Source organism: Pithys albifrons, chromosome 10 (assembly GCF_047495875.1).
Source record: "Pithys albifrons albifrons isolate INPA30051 chromosome 10, PitAlb_v1, whole genome shotgun sequence".
Classification (NCBI taxonomy): Eukaryota; Metazoa; Chordata; class Aves; order Passeriformes; family Thamnophilidae; genus Pithys; species Pithys albifrons.
The window spans coordinates 28,042,989-28,063,249 of NC_092467.1; the positions used below are offsets into that span (position 1 = coordinate 28,042,989).

Sequence of the window (20,261 nt, forward strand, 5' to 3'; positions counted from 1 at the left end):
GAGATTCGGGGGAATGAGCATGGATGGCCGTGCGAATGGCCATCGGGGGGATCCGGTGGGATAAGCAGGAATGGCCATGGGAATGGCCATGGCCGTGTCACGGACAGGTCCAGCCGCGGCGGGGCCGCTGCGCCTTTAAGGGGCGGGCCGGGATGCCCCGCCCCATCAGCCGCCCCCGTGTCGCCAAGGGCCCGCGGGTCGCGACAGCCGGAGAAGCACGGGAAGGTCGGGGCTGGGGTCGTGTCCGTGCCACCACCACCACCACCATGCAGCGCCGGGTGTTCGTGGTGGGCGTCGGGATGACCAAGGTACCGCCCCCGCCGGCACTGCGTGTGTCAGGAGCTGGACGCGGCGGGTGTGCCCTGTGGGCGCTGAGGGGCCGCGGGTGTGCCCTGTGGGCGCTGAGAGGACCAGGTGGTGTCCTGTGGGCACTGAGGGGACCGGGTGGTGTCCTGTGGGCGCCGAGGGCCCGCGGGTGTGCCCTGTGGGCGCCGAGGGGCTCGGGTGGTGTCCTGTGGGCACTGAGGTGCCGCGGATGTGCCCTGTGGGCTCTGAGGGGCCCGGCGGGTGTGCCCGGTGGGCGCCGAGAGGCCGCGGGTGTGCCCTGTGGGCGCCGAGGGGCCGCGGGTGTGTCCTGTGCGGGTCAAAGCCGTCACGGCACATGGTGGGGCAGAGCCGAGCGGGGCCGGCCCAAAGTCCGCCCGGCGCTCCGTGGGTGAGCGGGGAGCCCATGGGGCGGGCCGGGCCAGAGCACCGGGCAGGGTGAGCGGAGCAGCCCATGGGGCGGGTCCGTACACAGGCCCCCGGCGGCCGCCCCTGCCGCGAACACCGCAACGCTGCTCGGCCCCCCCAGCCGCTCCGGGGCCGTGCGGGACGCGCCGTGGGCAGCGGTCCCTCCGCAGCTGCCGCAGAGTGGGCTGTGGCCGCGCGGGTGGGTGGCTCTTCTTCCCAGTAACAAGGCATAGGACAAGAGGTTTGAGATGAGAATGAAGTAAAATTACTTTACCGAAAGGATTGTCAAACCCAGAAACAGGCAGCCCGAGGCAGTGGTAGAGTCACCGTCCCCGGAAGGACTCAAAAAGCATGTAGATGTTCGGTTAGGGCCATCATTTAGTGGTGAATTTGGGAGTGCTGAACTTGAATCTAAAGATCTTTTCCAACCTAAATGATTCAAAGAGGAGTAAAAGCTAAAGGAACCATTGTTTTGGTGATGAACCTTACCACAACTTCAGTATTTGCCAGGGTTGTCAGAAACTCCCCATCCCCCCTTTTAAAAAATCTTTTTTTTGGTTGCTGCATGGGTATTTCTCCAGCAAGTGATGTGATAGGGGAGGAACTGAAAGGTTAAAGACTTCATTGTGTTAGTTGTGTTTATTGGAGGGGATCACAGAATCTGGTTTTAGAAGTCACTGTCTCACCTTGAGCTCACTTGTGATGTTCTCGTGGAAGGAACAATAATAACATGGAAGAGACAAGTAAAACCTGTCAGACACCGTATTGTGTCTTAAGTATTTTACTATGAAATCTTTTAGGATTGCATCTTTTCTATTTTGTTAATCTTGATGATGTAATGACTGCTAAAAGAAACTATACCTTCCCAAAGCAACAGTCTGTGTTTCCTGTGTGTGTCCCTTGTTTTCACACAGTACCACTTGTTTTCACAAGTGGATCACCTTAGTTTAGTGTGCTTTGAGAAATTGTCTCTGCTCTCTTTCCCTCAGTCACTCATAGAGACTTTTACAGTGATCAACTCACCTTCAGTATGAAGGTTCTCTGTCTAAATTAAGGACAAGAGGCACTAAAGAAAGTACAGCAAAGTGTTGCAGAAGGCTGGATTTGGGGAGGGAAGCACAAGGAGGCAGCAAATTAACTTTTATACACTCACAGGGAACTTCAAATAATTTGTAGAATGAAGATGCTTTTTTAATAGTGGCACTTTTTGTTAATGATGTAGAAATGCAAACCACAAGTGTCTGTGGTGGAGTCTAATGTGTCACACTGCTAAGAATATAGGAATGCCACCTCTGCTCCAGTGGTGAGGGGTAAGGTCTGATAAATTCGTACAAAGAACAAGAATTTTCATGTTACAAGTAAGAGTAGGATAAACTAAAGTGGAAGAGAAGCATTTATCAAAGCCTTAGTCAATATATGATGAGTCAGTGACAATGACAGTTATTCTCTGTCTCACCCTCAGGCTTTGCACAAGGTTATTGTCCATTTCACAGTCATGGATCTTCTTTCAGACTGAGCATAAAATGGCTCTATTTTATCTGGATCTGGCACTTGGGAGTTGTGAAGATTTTGTGCATGCATTTTTGGATCAATTAAAGTACATTGTTTGTATTCTTTAAAACAGATTTCTAAATTAAATATGAAGCTTTTAAATATACTGATTGATTTAAAGAAAAGTTATATTAAATCTCACTGTGATTTGGTTTTGGTTCTTTTTTTTTCTTTCTCTTTTCTTGTCAGTTTTCAAAGCCTAATGAGAGGAGTGCTGATTACCCTGACATGGCTAAGGAAGCAGGTAATTTAATAAAAAACCATTTTGTTTGCTTGCTTATTTTAAATCTTTCAGTTAATATTTTTATTATACATATGAAGGAACAGCTGCTGCTCAGTAAATAGATACATATAAAAAGCAGATCTAAAACTGATAAAGAAAAGATCACTTTCACCGAATCCATAACTGACCTGCCCAGCTCATTGCCTCCAATGCTGAAGTCAGCAGGATGGCTTGAAATTGAGTTGGACACTTAAATAATGTAATACTTAACTGTACTATTCAAAACATACTTTAGCTGGGATGAACAGCCTTTGTGCATGAACATAGAATTGATTGAATGAAATTTTCTGATAAAGGAGCTTGTTCAGAACTCAAAACGCTGTGAAATTGTCCTTATGACTATTAAGATGCAAGACTATATTAACCATTTGCATCATATAATAGGGAATTTATACAACTCTCCTTCTTGTTTGTGAATGCAGTGTTTGTACATTCTACTCTAAGTTTGTTTGTTATGTTTATGAGAGCTGATTTTTTTTTCATCTTCAATTTTAAACTTTTTTTTCCCACTTGTAACTGTTTTTTAGGCCAGGCAGCTTTAGCTGATGCTGGGATTCCTTACTCAGCAGTGAAGCAGGCGTGTGTGGGTTATGTTTATGGTGAGTAACGTTTGGTTGGGATGTGACATCTGTGACATTTGCTAACATCTGTGTGCACAAAATTTATCCACATCTGTGTGGATAAAGTATGGGGGAATCCCGTCAATACGCTTTCTACTATTGGGAAATGTATTTCCATTCCAAAGACAGTTTTCCATTTACTTTTTCTCTGGTTCTCTATTAATGACTGTGCTGTGGCAGCTGAAGTAGGGTCAGTCCCCTGTGACACCTACAGCAGCTTCCAGGCCACACCTCTCAGACCTTTCTGTCCCTTTGATTCACAGCCTGTTATCACAGAAGCAGGACAAACTTCTGTCCTTAAAATCTGATGAGCTTCACCTTGTTTCTGAGGTTCTTTACTGTGGGTACCTGAGAGACACACTCAAGGTGACAGTTCAGAAGTCCAAGTTTACAGTTTTAAGGGGTAGCATTGCACAGACACGGCAGGATTTCTGTTTTGTGAGTGAAGTTTGAGTTTGTACCTTATTTGAATGTTGTGTTTCTCTCCAAAGGTGACTCAACCTGTGGACAGCGGGCCATCTATCACGGGTTGGGTCTGACTGGCATTCCCATCATTAACGTTAACAACAACTGTGCCACTGGATCCACTGCTCTGTTCATGGCCAGGCAACTGGTAGAAGGAGGTGAGTTGTTTTGCTCTGGGACTGTGTAAAACATATTCTCTATAAATATCAATTGAATGAAGACTGAATGTAGTGCATGTGGAAGCAGTTTGAGTTGTGAGTGTCCTGCCCTCATGGGCAAATGGTGCTTCCTGCCTCACTCAGCTGAGAGGGTTGGTCAGGTGTATGTACAAGACCAGGCTCTCTATAAAGTGAGACTGTCACTGTGAACTTGGGCATTGTGTGTTCACCTGAGAGACTATCTGGGATGCAGCAGGAGGGTGTCTGTGGTTATACATGGCCTTTCCTGTGTCCTAAGCTGTATGAACCTGGTCAGTACTGAGTCAGTGAAGTGTTTTCTAGAGAAATTGTTTGGAGCTGTGCAGAACAAGTTGCATTATAGCACTACAAGCACTAGATTCTGCAGGATGAAGAGGAGAGAAGAATCTGCTAAAAAGCTTAGCCCTTTCCTTCCCCCCTCTTTCACCTTTTGCCTTTTCCCCTTTCCCAACTCGAGTGTTTGACCAACACATTGTGGGAAGGGAGGGGAGGAGCAATGCCTTGTGACAGACTATGCTTTGAACTGAGTGTTTCATTTGTTTTTGCAGTTCCTTTATGGACTTTGATACTTTCTTGCACTTAAATGATGATGTTTCTGTAATGAAAACTATAGTAACACTGTATGATTATTTTAGTATTTGTGGCAGAGACGTAAGTGCTTGATTGGTATGATAATTGCTGTCAAACAGTTTAAAAATAAACCCAGAACTTGTACTGATCTCTCATTTTTGAGTATCAATACCATTTCCACTTTAATTTGACTGTCTTTCAAAAATGAAGGGACGAGGAAGAGCATCTGGTAGGTGTTTATGTAAATGTCTTGTAATTGAGTAGTTGTTAGTACATAGTGTCATTTATAATTACATTGTGCTTTAAATAGCCACAAATTTTATTTTAAGGTTTGGCAGACTGTGTTCTGGCACTTGGCTTTGAGAGAATGGCAAAAGGATCTCTTGCTACAGGTGTAAGTGTCTGAAAGACTTCATATGTTTTGTGTTTGTAGGTGAGTTACAGCTCATTCTCTGGCACACATTCTCATGAAGACCAGTTGCTTCATGAGGTTGCTGTAGATGATTACAAAATAAACCATTATTTCGAACCACAGAAACTTTTAGTGAGTTTTATGATTACAAAATAAACCATTCTTTTGATCCATTGAAACTTCTGATGAGTTTTAGGATTCTGATGGCAGCAATGACATATAAATTTTGCATGGAGTGTTTTAGAATTAATTTCATGTAGTATGCCCTGCTTCTAGTGTTTTGTCAACTATGCTAAAGCCTGGGTTAATAGGGAATAATGAAAATACCAGATAGAATACTGAAGCTTTGAGTGATTGAAATGGCTTTCTTAAAATGACACAGCAAATCAAAGAAAGAATCTGGGTCTTCTGGCTTGATGTTTAGTCAGTTGACCTGTTAACACACTTTCCCAAAAACTCAGGGCCTCTTGAGTTTTGTTTTTACTGGAGAAGCCTGTGGGGGTTTGTGTTTTGCCTTATGGCAAGCAGTATTAGAGCCCATATGTCATTTAACTACAGAGCTGCCAAATTTGATAATATATGCAAGAGGTTTGGGTGAGAAATTTTACGTTTAACAATTGATAAAAATGAGCAGGAGTTACCTTTTAACATGCTTTACAGTATTGCATCTAAGCTTCACTGAATATAATAATACAGTATTAATTTTATAACTTGAAATTGTATTAACCATAGGGTTTTAGGTGAGGTGGAAACCACCCAGAGTCCTCTGCTGAAAAGAGTGCCTGTAGTGGAAATTACATAGCAGTGATCCTTGGCATGAATCAGTGCAGTGGGTGTAATGTTTAGCATTTTCTGCTTATTTACTCTTTGCTATAGTGGGAAAACTATGAATTCTTCTAAACATGTCAGTGAAGTGCAACATACTGTCCAGAAAAACCTTCATTTGCTTGAACTCTGTGGCACTTCTGTGGTGCTGTTAAAGAAAATGAGATTATTACTTGCTTTGTAACTATTTCCCCTCATTTTAGTTTGCAGACAGAACTAATCCAATGGACAAACATTTGGAAATTATGATAAATAAATACGGCTTAGCAAGTGCTCCAGTGGCACCTCAGATGTTTGCAAGTGCTGGCAAAGAACATATGGAGAAATATGGTATGTTAAAATACATCTTTTCGTTGTCTTCTTTTAATAAATTAATATGTTGGGATTTGGTACTTTTTTATATTTAGACCATTATATGGAAAAATTTTAGACTTTAATATTTCACTGCAGCTGTTTTGCACTGGTGGGAAAATGAGCATTCAGGTTTTAGTTATGTGATAATAAATAAAATGCATTTATTTTCTGTATTTTCCTGTAAGTGTTAGATGTCCAAGTGGGTTGTTGTGTTAGCTAAAACTCAACCATGCTGAGTAGTCTTCGTCTGATTTTGAGACCCAAGTTGAGTTCTAAGGAAAGCATTGAATATCACTTGGTGACTGTGAGTCTCTTGTAAAGATGCTTGTTAAGGTCAGATTCCTGTGTCACAATATTTAATCTGCTATGTTAGCACTGTTTGGGTAAACAGAGTATTTCAACACAGCTTTTTTAACCCTTCCAGGGACAAATCCAGAATATTTTGCGAAAATTGCGTGGAAGAATCACAGCCATTCGACCAACAACCCGTGAGTCATGCTCTGCCTCTGCACTGAACCCTCCTTTTTGTTACAATAATCCATGCTCAACCAAGTATTGTTTTTAGAACTCTTTTGTGGAGTGTGTTCTTTATTATGGAATGAGAATTTTACCCAGCACAAATTCTATATCTGTTACACACTGTAAGAAAAACTCTGTAGCTGCCCAACAGAGTGATGTGTGTGTGTCTGTCTGCTGCTGACACTGAGGTGCCCTCTCTGTGTTTGCCTCAGGTATTCCCAGTTCCAGAAGGAGTACACGTTAGATGAAGTTCTGCATTCTCGCAAGATTTTTGATTACCTGACTGTCTTACAGTGCTGGTAAGGAGAGGACTTTGCATTGTGAAATAAACCTTGATGTTGAGGCAAATATGGTAGGACAGCTGGTTAAATAAAAGTCTGTTTGTGTGTAAATTAAAATTTGCAGTGACTTGAAGTAAATTTTTTTAATGAAAAAAACAAATGTGGAAACTCTGTAATGACCAAACTCTAGACACTTGTTCACAGTGTAATACAGCGAGCTGAAATACATTTTGTACTTTGGGGTTCTCAACTAATTCTATATCCTATTCATGTGCATCCATTGCTGTTAAGTCTTATTTTTTTCTCTTGAACCTCTTGACATGTTTATAGCCAAGCAGAAGCTTTGATTTTTCCTAAATTGAAAATCCTTAATGACATGTTTCTATTTTGATTTTCAATTAATAAATACTACTGAAAGTGTCCAGTAAACAGTTTCTGTGACATCAGCCAAAGAAAGTGCCTTTTCATTTGTCATCTTTGCTTTTTTGTATTAAAGGATAAAACTATTGAAGATCTACATTACTAATTTAGAATAATGACATCATTATTTTTCCCTTCAATCAGTCCAACATCAAATGGTGCTGCAGCTGCAATTTTGGCCAATGAGGAGTTTGTGAAAAGGCATAAGTTGCAGCCCAAAGCTGTGGAAATTCTAGCCCAGGTGATGGCCACTGATTACCCGAGCACATTTGAAGAGAACAGTTGTATGAAGATGGTAGGTTTGCAATTCCCTATTCCCTGGTACTTGTGGGGGTGGTTTTTCTGAAGTTTTTGCTTTGTGGTTTCTTGTTGGTTTCTTTTTTTTAGTACCTGCAAGTCCTAAGGATACTGTAGATGTTTTCATGTCAGTAAGCAAACAAATTATACTTTGTGGTGAATGTAAAAGTGATTTCATTTGGACAGATATGGAGTAAGCCAAGGGTGTGGTTGTGGAGTGGCATTAAGAGATTTTTAAGCAGGCTCTCAGAAACCCAGTATTTAACAAATTATTTGCAGGCTACTTTTTAAATAGTTTGGACAGCAAATAAAATCTAATTTTTCTGTTTATAATAGTAATGAAACTTGAAACAACATTACTTATGCCTGTATAATACTGAAGCTGAAATATTTGGTCAGAGTCATAATTATTTGCTTAAAGTAGAATGAAGGGAAAGACCTGAACTGCAAAATTTGGATCCCACTGCAAATTGACTAAAATAATTGGATGTAAGTTAAACTGTTAGAATACACAATAGTTTCTGCTGCAGTCATGGTCCATTTAGGTTTGAAATCCAGTCCTAGTCAGGTGGCTTGTAGGAAAAGGGAACAAAGTCTGAGGATTTGTTTGAAGGCTTTGGCCTGAGTCATGCAAAGGAGCAATTTGGCTCAGAAAAGAGAGGGCATTCCCCAGAAAGTTTTTGCATGTCAACACTGAGATTTAGAATGTATTATTTCTTTCTATACAGTCCACATGGTATGACTATTAAACTCTGTTATGTGATGCTTTAAAATAAATCAGAATACCCCCTTGTCTGGGTTACTTTCACTGGATACATAGAAACACGTTTAAAATTAAGTGTAGAAATGAAATGTCTGGCTGTATTTCTTCTTTAACAATATTTTAACATACAACTTCTTCTTTTCACAGGTTGGCTATGACATGACTAAAACAGCTGCACAGAAATGTTTTGAACAAGCAGGGCTAAAGCCCACAGATGTCGATGTGATCGAACTGCACGATTGCTTCTCAGTGAATGAGTTCATTACCTACGAAGCTCTGGGGCTCTGTCCAGAAGGTAATGGCATCAATGGACATCATTGTTTTATTGAAGTGGGAAGCACTAAAAATACCCAAATTCAGGACCCCCGAGATCTCAGTATTATACCCTTTTTTGAGGGCTATCTACTTACCTACCCCAAGATCTCCCTCCATCTGTGTATTTCCTGTTAAGAAGATAAAAAATGGACAAGAATTGCCTATAAAGGGTCTCAACAAGTCACTGCTACTTCAGTTTGTGATCTGTTTCAATTCCAAACATCTTCTTGCTTTGCATAAGCAATCATCTGGCAAAATCTTTCTCTGATTTGCTTTTAACCAATTTTGAGAAAATACCATATTCTGGCACTAGGTGGTATGTTCAGTCTGAGCTTTCTTACCAAAACAGAGACATTCATGGAACTCCAGGAAGACTTTTTGTGTTTGTAGGTCTTCAAATCTTTGCCTTTGAATGCTTGCTTTTTACTGTAATTCTTGCTGTATTTTTATGGTATCTGCAGCAAAAATGGTAAATTTTGGACATTATTTAAATAGGTACATGAAGCTCTTTAGCTTCAGTCCTTTAATTGATACAGAAGACTCTTAATGGTATTTATTTGACTAATTGGTCTTGTGCATAGTACTTCAATAGTGCAATTCTCACAGCCCTTAGTCAGTCTGACCTTAATAGTACATGAAAATTGTCTTGCAATGGTAGATTAATTAGGCATAGAGATTAATGAAAGGGCATAACCCACACTGTGGGTTTAGATGTGCCAGACAAACTGGTGTTCTCCCTTAGTGGCAGAAAAGTTGTAAGCACAGTAATTGTGGTAGATCCTTTTTAGATTTGAGGTCAATAATGTAGGCCCAAGAAGCTGGTACAAGAATAAAGGAACTAGACCCTGGTTAAAAGGGAGAACTCTGTAGTCTGGAAAACTGAGTAATTCTAAGCATTAGTCTTTAGAGTGGTTTTATTTACTGTCTTAATGTCTGAGTGCAGCCCAGGGTAGCCCTGGCTGCCTTTGTGGCAGTGGCTCCTGTGCAACTTGGTGTTGACCCCCATTGTCCTGGGGGTCACAAGTTACAACTAACCCCACTTGTGTAAAAGACATAGTTATCACTGCACTGTCATGAACAGAATAATTAGCTTCATTATATTGATTACATCATAATACTGTGTATCAACAAAATTCAACAGCAAATTAAAAAAAGCTTTTGTATCAAATGTTACACTTTCTCCAATGGTATAGGCAAGTCTTATTAAGGTAATTTCAGTCTGCTCCTTGTGAAATATGAGCTGTAGCATTTCCTGTGTTTTGACTGACATGCAGCATCCCTGTCGAGGGACAGCAGAACTGAAAAATCACTCACAAACTAAAAAAAAGAACATTTTTCATACAGCAATACTGTTTTATAGGAAGAGCATGTGACCTGATTGACAGAGGAGACAATACCTATGGAGGAAAATGGGTTATTAATCCCAGTGGTGGCTTGATTTCAAAGGGACACCCTCTTGGTGCCACAGGTAAGCAAAGACACTTCACTGAGTCACACCTGTGAGATGTGAGATCCAGCTCTGAGCAGGCAGGTGCTTCCCACTGGTGCTTGACACATGAGGGCTCACCAGCAGCTCCAAAGCTTCTTCCCAGCCTTCTCATTTCCAAATAATGCAAGTGTTGGGGCAGGTTCACCACAGAGCTCAGACCTGTGCCCATTTGACCATTAGCATTGACTTAATTTTTGTTTCGGTTTTTTTTCTGTTGTTTTTAAAGCAACCTGTAAACAGCTAAACTATTTTTTCTAACTACTGGCTCAATAGTACAGCTTCTGATTAATGTAATTTGAATAATGGTTTTCATATGATATAATCCTTTAAATGTCAGGTCTTGGAAATTTTTACTGCCTCTGAATAGCCTGTTCCATTGTTAGCTATACTAGAAGCCATTTCTGTTAAGTGTTGCATGTCAAAATATTTATCTGATGTTTGCAACAAAAGCTCACTTAGTCACCATTTCCCAGAAACATAGGTTTTCATTTTTCTTATTTGGGTTTTTTCCCCTTTAAAATGCTATACTTGTTTCCAAATGAGTTGGCTCTTGGATAAAGTGAGATTGGATTTATGAAGGTAATTCACCTTCCTTGTTTGGAAATTAGAAGTTTTCAGAAAACTGGAGAAGAGGAAACCTTGTGAAACACCAAACCTTAATCTAAACAGCTGTAGTGAGATAACACACAGTTAGAGCTGGGGTAGGGGGAAGTATTAGGAAACTTTGGGGAAAAGAGGTTCCAGATGAATGAGCCTGTGGGTGTCTGTGACAGGATGGGAGTGTTGCATTGCCAGGTTTGTGTTAACTGTTACAGTGATAGATACAGAGGCAGTCACTGGTATTTTTGCCGTGGGATGGGGGAAGAGTCATTAAAATGCAAACAATGTCAGCTCCATTTCCCTTGGAAGCAGTCTGGGGGCTGGCTGTGTGCTGATCAGGGCATGGAATTCCTCTGAAACTTCCAAGCCATTGCAGGGCAGGTTGCACCATGGGGCACACTCACTTCCTGAGCCTGAGAGAGTGTAAATGGAACCTCTTCATTCTCCTCTGTGACTGGAATTAGGAGACTCCTTGACTCCTCCTCTTCATAAAGTTTCACTTGACAGCATGTTAAATTCAACACACAAAATGCAGATTCCTTGTCTGCCTGGCCCAAAGGGCTGTGCAGTTGTTAGTGAGAGGAAGGCATTGAGGAAAAGAGAAATGTATGAGAATGTCTGTCTGGAGAAGGGCAGCAGAGCTGGGAAGGGGCTGGAGCCCCAGGAGCAGCTGAGGGAGCTGGGGGGGCTCAGCCTGGAGAAAAGGAGGGTCGGGGAGACCCTCTCACTCTCTGCAACTCGCTGACAGGAAGAGGGAGCCGGGAGGGATCAGGCTGTGCTCTCAGGGAACAGGGACAGGAGGAGAGGGAACAGCCTCAAGTTGCTCCAGGGGAGTTTGAGGTTGGATATTTGGGAAAACTTCTTCCCAAAAAGGGTCATTAGACACTGGAAGGGGCTGCCCAGGGACGTGGTGGGGTCGTCATCCCTGGAGGTGTTTGAGGACAGACTGGACATGGCAGTCAGTGCCCTGGTCTAGTTGATAAGGTGGTGTTGAGTCGTAGGGTGGACTTGATGATCGCAGAGGTCTTTTCCAACCTAACTGATCCTGGGATTCTGTGTGTGTGGAGCTGGTCCCTAACTGCGAAAAGAGCTGATGGAACAGCAGGGTAAACACAATCCGAGAGTCGGGGTCTGCCAAGCAAACGCAACCCTGCGTGTCCGGGCTGCCGGGAGCGCGCTGCCCCGCGGGTGTCCTGTCTGCCGGGAGCGCGCCCCCGCGGGTGTCCTGTCTGCCGGGAGCGCGCCCCCGCGGGTGACCTGTTTGCCGGGAGCGCGCCCCCGCGGGTGTCCTGTTTGCCGGGAGCGCGCCCCCGCGGGTGTCCTGTTTGCCGGGAGCGCGCCCCCGCGGGTGTCCTGTCTGCCGGGTGTCCTGTTTGCCGGGAGCGCGCTGCCCCGCGGGTGTCCTGTTTGCCGGGAGCGCGCTGCCCCGCGGGTGTCCGGGCTGCCGGGAGCGCGCTGCCCCGCGGGTGTCCTGTTTGCCGGGAGCGCGCTGCCCCGCGGGTGTCCTGTTTGCCGGGAGCGCGCAGCCCCGCGGGTGTCCGGGCTGCCGGGAGCGCGCAGCCCCGCGGGTGTCCGGGCTGCCGGGAGCGCGCAGCCCCGCGGGTGTCCGGGCTGCCGGGAGCGCGCAGCCCCGCGGGTGTCCGGGCTGCCGGGAGCGCGCAGCCCCGCGGGTGTCCGGGCTGCCGGGAGCGCGCAGCCCCGCGGGTGTCCGGGCTGCCGGGAGCGCGCAGCCCCGCGGGTGTCCGGGCTGCCGGGAGCGCGCAGCCCCGCGGGTGTCCGGGCTGCCGGGAGCGCGCAGCCCCGCGGGTGTCCGGGCTGCCGGGAGCGCGCTGCCCCGCGGGTGTCCGGGCTGCCGGGAGCGCGCTGCCCCGCGGGTGTCCGGGCTGCCGGGAGCGCGCTGCCCCGCGGGTGTCCTGTTTGCCGGGAGCGCGCTGCCCCGCGGGTGTCCGGGCTGCCGGGAGCGCCCTTCCCCAATCCGTGTGCGCGGCCCCGCGGGCAGGGGCGGGCTGACTCTGCGCTCGATGTTTCAGGGCTGGCGCAGGCGGCGGAGCTCTGCTGGCAGCTGCGCGGGCTGGCGGGGCGGCGGCAGGTGCCGGGGGCGAAGGTCGCGCTGCAGCACAACCTGGGCCTCGGCGGCGCCGTCGTGGTGACCCTGTACGCGATGGGCTTCCCCGGGGCACAGAGGTGAGCCGGGCACGGGGAGGGCTGCCACGGCACGGGGACACTGCAGGGGACACCCACACCCCCGACCCAGCACTCACCGCACGGTGAGAGGGGACCAGCTGCGAGTGAACATCCCTTTGCCACCACAGCTCGGTTTGTCCAAACTTAGTTGCCTTGGAGGTGGCACTGCCAACTGAAACTCGCTCAGCACCCTCGCTGAACACTTGCCCAGTAGTTGTGCTGTCGTTTTGGCCCGGAAGAGGTAGCACTGCTCATGGAAACTCACTCAGCACCCTCGCTGAACTCTCCCAGCGTGGCATTGCTAATGAAAACTCGCTCAGCACCCTCGCTGAACACTCTCCCAGCGCTGAGGGTACAACTGGCGTACTGCAGTGTGGTGGTGGTGGACAATGTGCACTCGGAGTTGGGGGTTACTGAAAAGAGGAAACTGCCCCCCAGAATGGCTCATGTGATTGTCTGTAAGGAAACGTCCGATGTTTGGAGGGGGAAAAAGGCAGCAAAACAACAAAACCCTTCCAAGAACAAGACGGGCTGCATCAAAATAAGTTAATTGACGCTAGGGGTGTGTGAGATAAAGCAGGGCATCCATGGGAACAGAGGTAGCCTCTGCTGAAATTGTTACTGGTTTGGCTTCATGCAGAATTGCTGCCAACTGTTCCATGTGATATTGTAAGTCCTCCTGAGAGTCCAGGGGTGTCACTGGTCCAGTCCTGGCTACAGAGGTTGCACTTGCAGCGAGGGGAGAGCACTGCTGTGGAGGTGTCTGCACCCTGCTGCAATTCTGTGCCAGGAGGGACAGGAACTGAGTGAACCCAAAATTTGTATTATACTAGAGTTGCAGGAGAGACTTTTTTTATACACGGTTCCCTTTACATTTTCACTTTCAACTTTGCTTAGAAAGATGGAGCTGCTCTTTGTGGCACTCAAAGCTTTTAAAGCTTGATGCCAATACTTTAAGTTTTCTCTAAAAACCTGTGAAAATAATTTATCATTCCAGAGAGAGACATTCCTCTCCCTCCCAAGTCGTATTTCTAATGTTTGTTTTAGCTGAACCTGTGCAGTTTCTGGGAGGTGATGAGGTAACCTGTGGAACAGGTGATGGATGAGAGCAGCCACTGAGCTCGGAAGGGCTGCAGCAGTGACATCTTGTAGGAGTGTCAGGAGTGATAATCCTGTCCCTTCTGTGACCTCCAAGAGGTTGTACCTTGTGAGAAAATAGGGGTGATAGAGGAAATATATGTCTTCTCATGGATGCTCTTCAGACTTGCTCACAGAACTGGGCAGTGGGTGTTGGGGCAGTTTTAAATCAGAGGGGAAAAGGCTGTTACAGGGAGTGTATTACTGTCCGTGGCTTTGAGCTTTGTCTTTAAAAATACTGTAACTTTTGGAAGAGAGAAACTGTTGCTACTTTTATATCCTTAACCTTGAGCTACTGCTGGAAGTTGGACCTTCCTGTCAGGAAGAGCTTTGCATGTAGAGATAGTTTCTCCTGAAGAAATGAAATCTAATTTACTACAGCTCACTTCACCCTCGTTGGTGTTGAGAATTTTTAAAACACTTTCTTAGGTACGACTCAAACCCCAGAAATCATGGCAATGCTCCTTTCATCTTACACTGGGGGAGCTCAGAACCTTCAGTTCCCCCAAAGGCTCTGTGTGGGAGATCCTGACACAGAGTTGCACTAATGTATGTCAGACTTTGCAATGAAACAGCCTAATCTGTTCAGGCACCCCTTACGTAACCTATTTATGATGTGCATTGTGTAATTAAGGGAAAGGTGGTGAAATTCCATGTTTATGGAGATAATTCCTACCAGTTTGCTACAGCAATGTCCATAGAGGGAACCATTGATTCCAGATCTAGCCTGTGGCTTTAGCAAGAGCTGACAGGAATGTACATCAAGGTGAACAGCAGCAGGATCCATTTTGCATTAGTTTTTGAAGCAGCTCTGCTTTTTATTTGGTTTGGGTTTATATACCTTTCAATTTTGCCCTGGTTTATTAAGAAAATGGCTGCATCTCCTTCAGATGAGACAGTGCCCACTATTGCTGCCCTGTCACACACGTGGGGCAGTGTCAGGACCACCCCAGTGAGTTCCAGCAGCGTTTCTTAGGCAGTTCTGCCACTTCAGCAATATCAAACCTGACCCCAGGTTGGGGCTCTGCTGCCAAGACATGGGAATATCTCTAAACTTGTTCTTCCTGCTGCTTGATTTACCATTTCTTTGGACACCTCCATACTTGCTTGGGCTCAGTGTGCCCCTGCAGAAATGAAGAATTGGGTTTCATGCTGCTATAAGGCCAAGCAGGGTGATTGCTTCAGAGAATCAGGAATAGTAAGATTAATAACTTACTTCTGTTATAAAATTATTGTTCTGTTCATACATGAACTTGTGATTGTAACTCAAGCTGTCAAGCCCATGAGAGAGCAAGCTTGACTTTGATAGCAGAGCTGCTCTGGACTGCTAAAATGTTTCCTGCTGGTGTTAGGCCTGTTCATGATAATTTGAAGGTGCTGAAGAAGCAATTAAAGGTTTGTAACTCACCGTGTTTTCGTTCCAGCAGTGGCCGCATCGCGGCTGTGCCTCTCAGCGCCGCTGTGGATGGGTTTAAGTCACATCTGGTCTTCAAAGAGATTGAAAAGAAGCTCCAGGAGGTATTTGGCTGCTTCTTTTACCTCAGACAGGATTTTAATTGCTCACAGAATGTGTGTGAAACCTGGTGGGAGCACAGTAACATCCATCACTTGTCAGCACTGCTCACTGAAACAAACAGCACAGGTTTGGTTCTGCTGGGCCAGAAATCTTTCTGCCTTGGCCATAATTTTAAATTACTTTTTTCAGATAGTTCCTACCTGCATAAGGGTATTTCAGTGAAGGAAAGTTTAGATTGTATGTGAGGAGGTTGCTAACTAACACAAGAAACTGTTTGGTGTTAGGTGGTGGCTTTGGGATTAGAAGAAGAAATCACATTTTTCTGAATTCCGTCAGGACAAGGCTGTGAGGACAGTGACAATTTTTCTTAGTTTAATAGACTTTAACATAAATAGTCATAGTTTGAGGTTTTCGTTTGTTTAGATTTTTTTGGTGGTTGTTTAAATGATGCCTAATGGGGAAAACAGATATTTTTATACTGGTAGAAGTGGTTTTTGAATTACTTTCTGTTAAATTCAAACTGTCTGAAAATGATGTTGAAGTAAATTACTAACTTCCCATTACATGGTCCTTACAGGAAGGAGAGCAGTTTGTCAAGAAAATTGGTGGAATCTTTGCCTTCAAAATAAAAGATGGTCCTGATGGGAAAGAAGCAACTTGGGTGGTAGATGTGAAAAATGGCAAAGGCTCTGTGGCAGTGAATTCAGGTCAGTGCTCCTGTGTTATGTCATCACAGAAAACACAGAAATGGAGGTAAACTCATGTCCTTTTTAAGCTTTAATGAACAAAAATTATGTAGAGCTACCTTAATTAATTTCAAACTTTGCTTAGTGCTGACACTTTTAATCCAGGATGTTTCAGACCAAGAACTAAACATCTGCTCTGAATCTGTCTAGGGACAATTGTGTGTTTCCTTAGAGGCTCCAGGCAGATCTGTCATGTGACCTCACAGAAACTGGATTGAGAAAAAGAAAAGTAAACATCAAACCTGGGGGATTTTGTTGTTCTCACCTCTTAAAATTTGGGCCAGAAGTGTAACTTGCAGCTGTTTCTTCAGGTGCTCTGTTGCAAACACTGGTAGGTGTGAGCTGGCCTCTTGTCAAGTTGCTTCTCTGCAAGTAGTTAAGCAACAAGACTGGACTGATTTCAGGGCTGTACCAGCTGACATGAACTGCAAGGTCCATCAGAAAGGAGGCACACACTGGGGGGGGGTGGGGAACCCAAAAAGCATCAAACCCACAAGATTTGTACCCTTGCCTTGAAGACTGGCTCACATCCAGAGTCACACACCCTTGTAAGGCAGATAAAAAGGACAAGGGTGTCCTCAGAATCTCATATATCCATGAACCTGCATCGTAAACCTTTTAATTAAAAACACAGCAGGGTGTTTGATTTGGTAATTCATTACTCTAAGTTATTACAAGAAGAAAAGCACTGTCTTCTGTTGCATGGACCATTTAGCAAATATTTCAGTTTAATAATAGGATGAGTATAAGAAAAGTTGTGTGCAGGTTTTAGCCCTTTGGTGTATAATCACTTTATATTGCAGCTTATTATAATAATTTTTCAGCTTATTTTTGGTAAGATGATCCTAAAAACTTAGGTGTTTGAATTAATTCACATGAGTGCTTTTAGAATGCCCTTGTTGTTCCCATTGGAGGAGAGAACAGGAAATGCCTGGAATGTCAGTAATGAGTATCTTCAGTGTCACAGGGAAGACTTATCTGATTTATCTTAATTCTGGCAACTGAGAGGCAATTGTCAATGCTTGCAATCAACATGCTGTCTGATGTCATTCCTTTCCAAGGAATAAATTTCCTTAGCACCTTTCACTAAAGGTCCATCTTGCTTCAGTGTTGGTCCCTTGCTGGCATTTTTATAATGGCTCTTACTTGTATGTACTTGGGTACCATTTTACTAACCTGTATTGCCAAGGGACTCTTCATGGGGTTGCAGGTTCTGTTACTGTTTAATTTCTCGTTTGGAATCTTCTTAATCAACTCTTCCCTTGCAGATAAGAAGGCAGACTGTACAATTACAATGGCTGACACTGATCTGCTGGCACTCATGACTGGCAAAATGAACCCTCAGACAGTAAGTACAGCAAACATGAGATGATGAGAGGACTGACATGCTTGTTTTAAATGTATTTAAATTGGAATCATTTAAATAAATCCCCTCCCCGAAACTGCTGTGGCTCATCTGAAAAATGACAGTTCTTGACTTTCTCTGAACAAATTGGCCTAAGTAAGATCAATCAGGACAGACACTTCTGAACAGGTGCAGACTATCTCAGACATCCTGCAGGGAACCCAGCAGGGGATGTAGTTCTGGGTTTGCAGAGGAGAGAGCAGTCCAGTGTTTGCAGCGGGCCGTGAGAAGGGAGGGATGTGGACCCTCCTGAGGGCTTCATGCTCACAGCTGGCATTAGTGTAAGGAGTCACCTTGGTGCTGAAAGAACAGAAACTGAGATGGGCATCCACTGAGTGCCTGTGAGTATTTGGGGAGGGTTTCTTTGTTTGGTTTTGGTTTTTACTCCTCTGGTGTGCCAAAAGCAGTCGTAGTGTATCAGTAAACCACACACTTAAGTTACTGTGCTGTCCTAAATTTGGACTGCTCTGGGTAACATTCTTTCAAGCTTTTGCTCTGGTAATCGCGGGGTAAATAGGAATTTTCATAAACTGAAGTGTGTCTGGGAGAAGTCTGAAGGTAAAACACATTACAGGAATGTTGTACATGTAGAAAATTCAGAAGCAATTGCAGTTTTACATCTACAATTGGGATATTTTAGTGCATGTAATTCCTCTTCTTATGAGGTCTGGAGGAAGAAAATCCAAATCTGAGTGTCTGCTTCACCAACCAGATTTGTAAAATTGAATTCATCAGTATCAAAACCATTTGAGGGTTTGAGTTGAGGAATCAGTTGTGGCCTCTACTGGACACTGTGACTTTATTATCTGCAGTTGGAATTGTCGACTTGCCCTGTATGAACAGTCAGCACCAAAACAGGAGGTGTTGTGCCCTGCCCTGGGTACAGATCCAGGGTGGGATAAGCCCAGAAACATGCACTTCCAACTGTATCCCCTTTTACAGATTCCTCAGTTTACTGTTCTGCCTTCTAGTGCCAGAAAATTCCTGGATGTGAGGTGTCTGCCAGAACTGCTGGAATTATCAAACTGCACAGACGTGACTGTCCAGGGGGATACATTTGGGACAATATGTTGTGCTGCATTTCATAGAACCTTTCTTGCTTTCCAGGCATTCTTTCAAGGCAAATTGAAGATTTCTGGGAACATGGGCATGGCAATGAAACTTCAGAATCTACAGCTTCAGCCAGGCAAAGCTAAACTTTGAGCTCACTAGAGTAAATAGTCAACACTTTATGTTCTTGACAAAAAAAGTAGAATGAAACTAGACATTATCAATAATATGGGACAGGCTGGGTTTGATTGGACCTCTCTCACCTAAATTCTGTGGTTAGAGACCTTAATTCTCCTCATAAATTCCATCAGTTTCACTGTGGCTAAGCTTGAGGCACTAACTCTTAGAAATGATGCCTGGTGAGGCTTTGTAACAGTTTTAATCAATATGGAAGATGTTATATAACTTAGGGTGGAATGAGGTTGCTTTCTGTTGTGGGAAGGTAGTGAGGGAAGTTACAAGTAGTTTGGAATATCAATTGAGTTGCATTTTTGAAAAGCTGTAATAGCAGGTCGTACAAATGCTTTCAGACTTCCACTCTAACAAATTTGCTGCTGCTTACATTAAAATGGTCTTGTAAAGGGGATCTCTAACAACCTTTTTTTTAGAATAAGATTTAGGAATTTGGTATAAAATACTTTTCTTATTACTACTTTGGAATTAAAAATTACGTGAAATATCCAGAAGTAAGCAGGAACCAGAACATTGGAAACAGATTAGGTTTGCCAGGAGAACAGAGAGGGAGTGCTACCTGTATGTTACCTGTTTTCTCCTGACAAAATCTGATGTTGATCATGATGAAATCCTTGTCAGTAATGTAAAAGCTTTAAGTTCTGTTTTGGGAAAATGTTTTCTGGTCAGAAGTTTAATAGAAAATTAAAATATACTTTTCCTGTTCTTCTGTGTGTCTCTTGCTCGGATTTATGAATGTGGATTTCATGTTAATACATCTCAAGGGGCACCTGCAGATGTCCATTTTTTCCTCCTCAGGCAGTAGATGGTCCACAAACCACATCTCAGCCCAGCAGGTACATCCACATCCTCACACGGGGGGCTGTGACTGAAGAGCTTAGGCTGAAACTTTCACTTCCCTGGTTTAACTAAAATCACAGTCAGACTCAGTGGTCTTTGTGGGTCCCTTCCAACTTCTGTGATCCTGTGATAATAAAAATGGGCAAATTCAAACCACTCATTCTGCTTCTCTGGTGAATGGTGACAGGTTGCTGAGCAGTGGGAATGGCTCTACTGAATCAGACCAAAGGTCTTTGTAGCCCACTGGATCTTCTGACTGTTGATACCTAAGAAGGAATATTAAGATGGCCCAAACATCTCTTTACTCACAGTACTTTCCTAACTGCCAGTAATTGTAATTTTGTAACTTTTTTTCCCAGCTCACAAACTTGAGCAAAGAAGTGCTATGTCTGGATTGTCTTCATGAGTTTGTCCAGTGACTTTTTGAATCCTTGCACAGCTTTTTTACCATGGGTCATGAGTTTCTATACCCACACATGATTTGGAATTAACCTTATC

General features: G+C 44.3%; 1 protein-coding gene across 2 annotated transcripts; it reads left to right on the forward strand.

The window, feature by feature from the left end:
- Positions 1-164: 164 nt before the first annotated feature.
- Positions 165-19,628, forward strand: SCP2 (sterol carrier protein 2). 2 transcript variants are annotated; one of them, XM_071564981.1, is made up of 16 exons: positions 165-308; positions 2,473-2,527; positions 3,094-3,165; positions 3,678-3,809; positions 4,748-4,812; positions 5,859-5,985; positions 6,434-6,497; positions 6,741-6,827; positions 7,374-7,524; positions 8,437-8,584; positions 9,965-10,072; positions 12,724-12,877; positions 15,442-15,532; positions 16,108-16,237; positions 17,545-17,624; positions 18,789-19,628. In XM_071564981.1, the coding sequence occupies exons 1-16, from the start codon at positions 267-269 to the stop codon at positions 18,882-18,884; spliced, it is 1,602 nt and encodes a 533-aa protein (XP_071421082.1). In that variant the 5' UTR covers positions 165-266; the 3' UTR covers positions 18,885-19,628. The 2 variants fall into 2 exon arrangements, with proteins under 2 accessions (XP_071421082.1, XP_071421081.1); XM_071564980.1 differs by having other exon boundaries at positions 166-308; positions 15,439-15,532.
- The last annotated feature ends 633 nt before the right edge of the window (positions 19,629-20,261 follow it).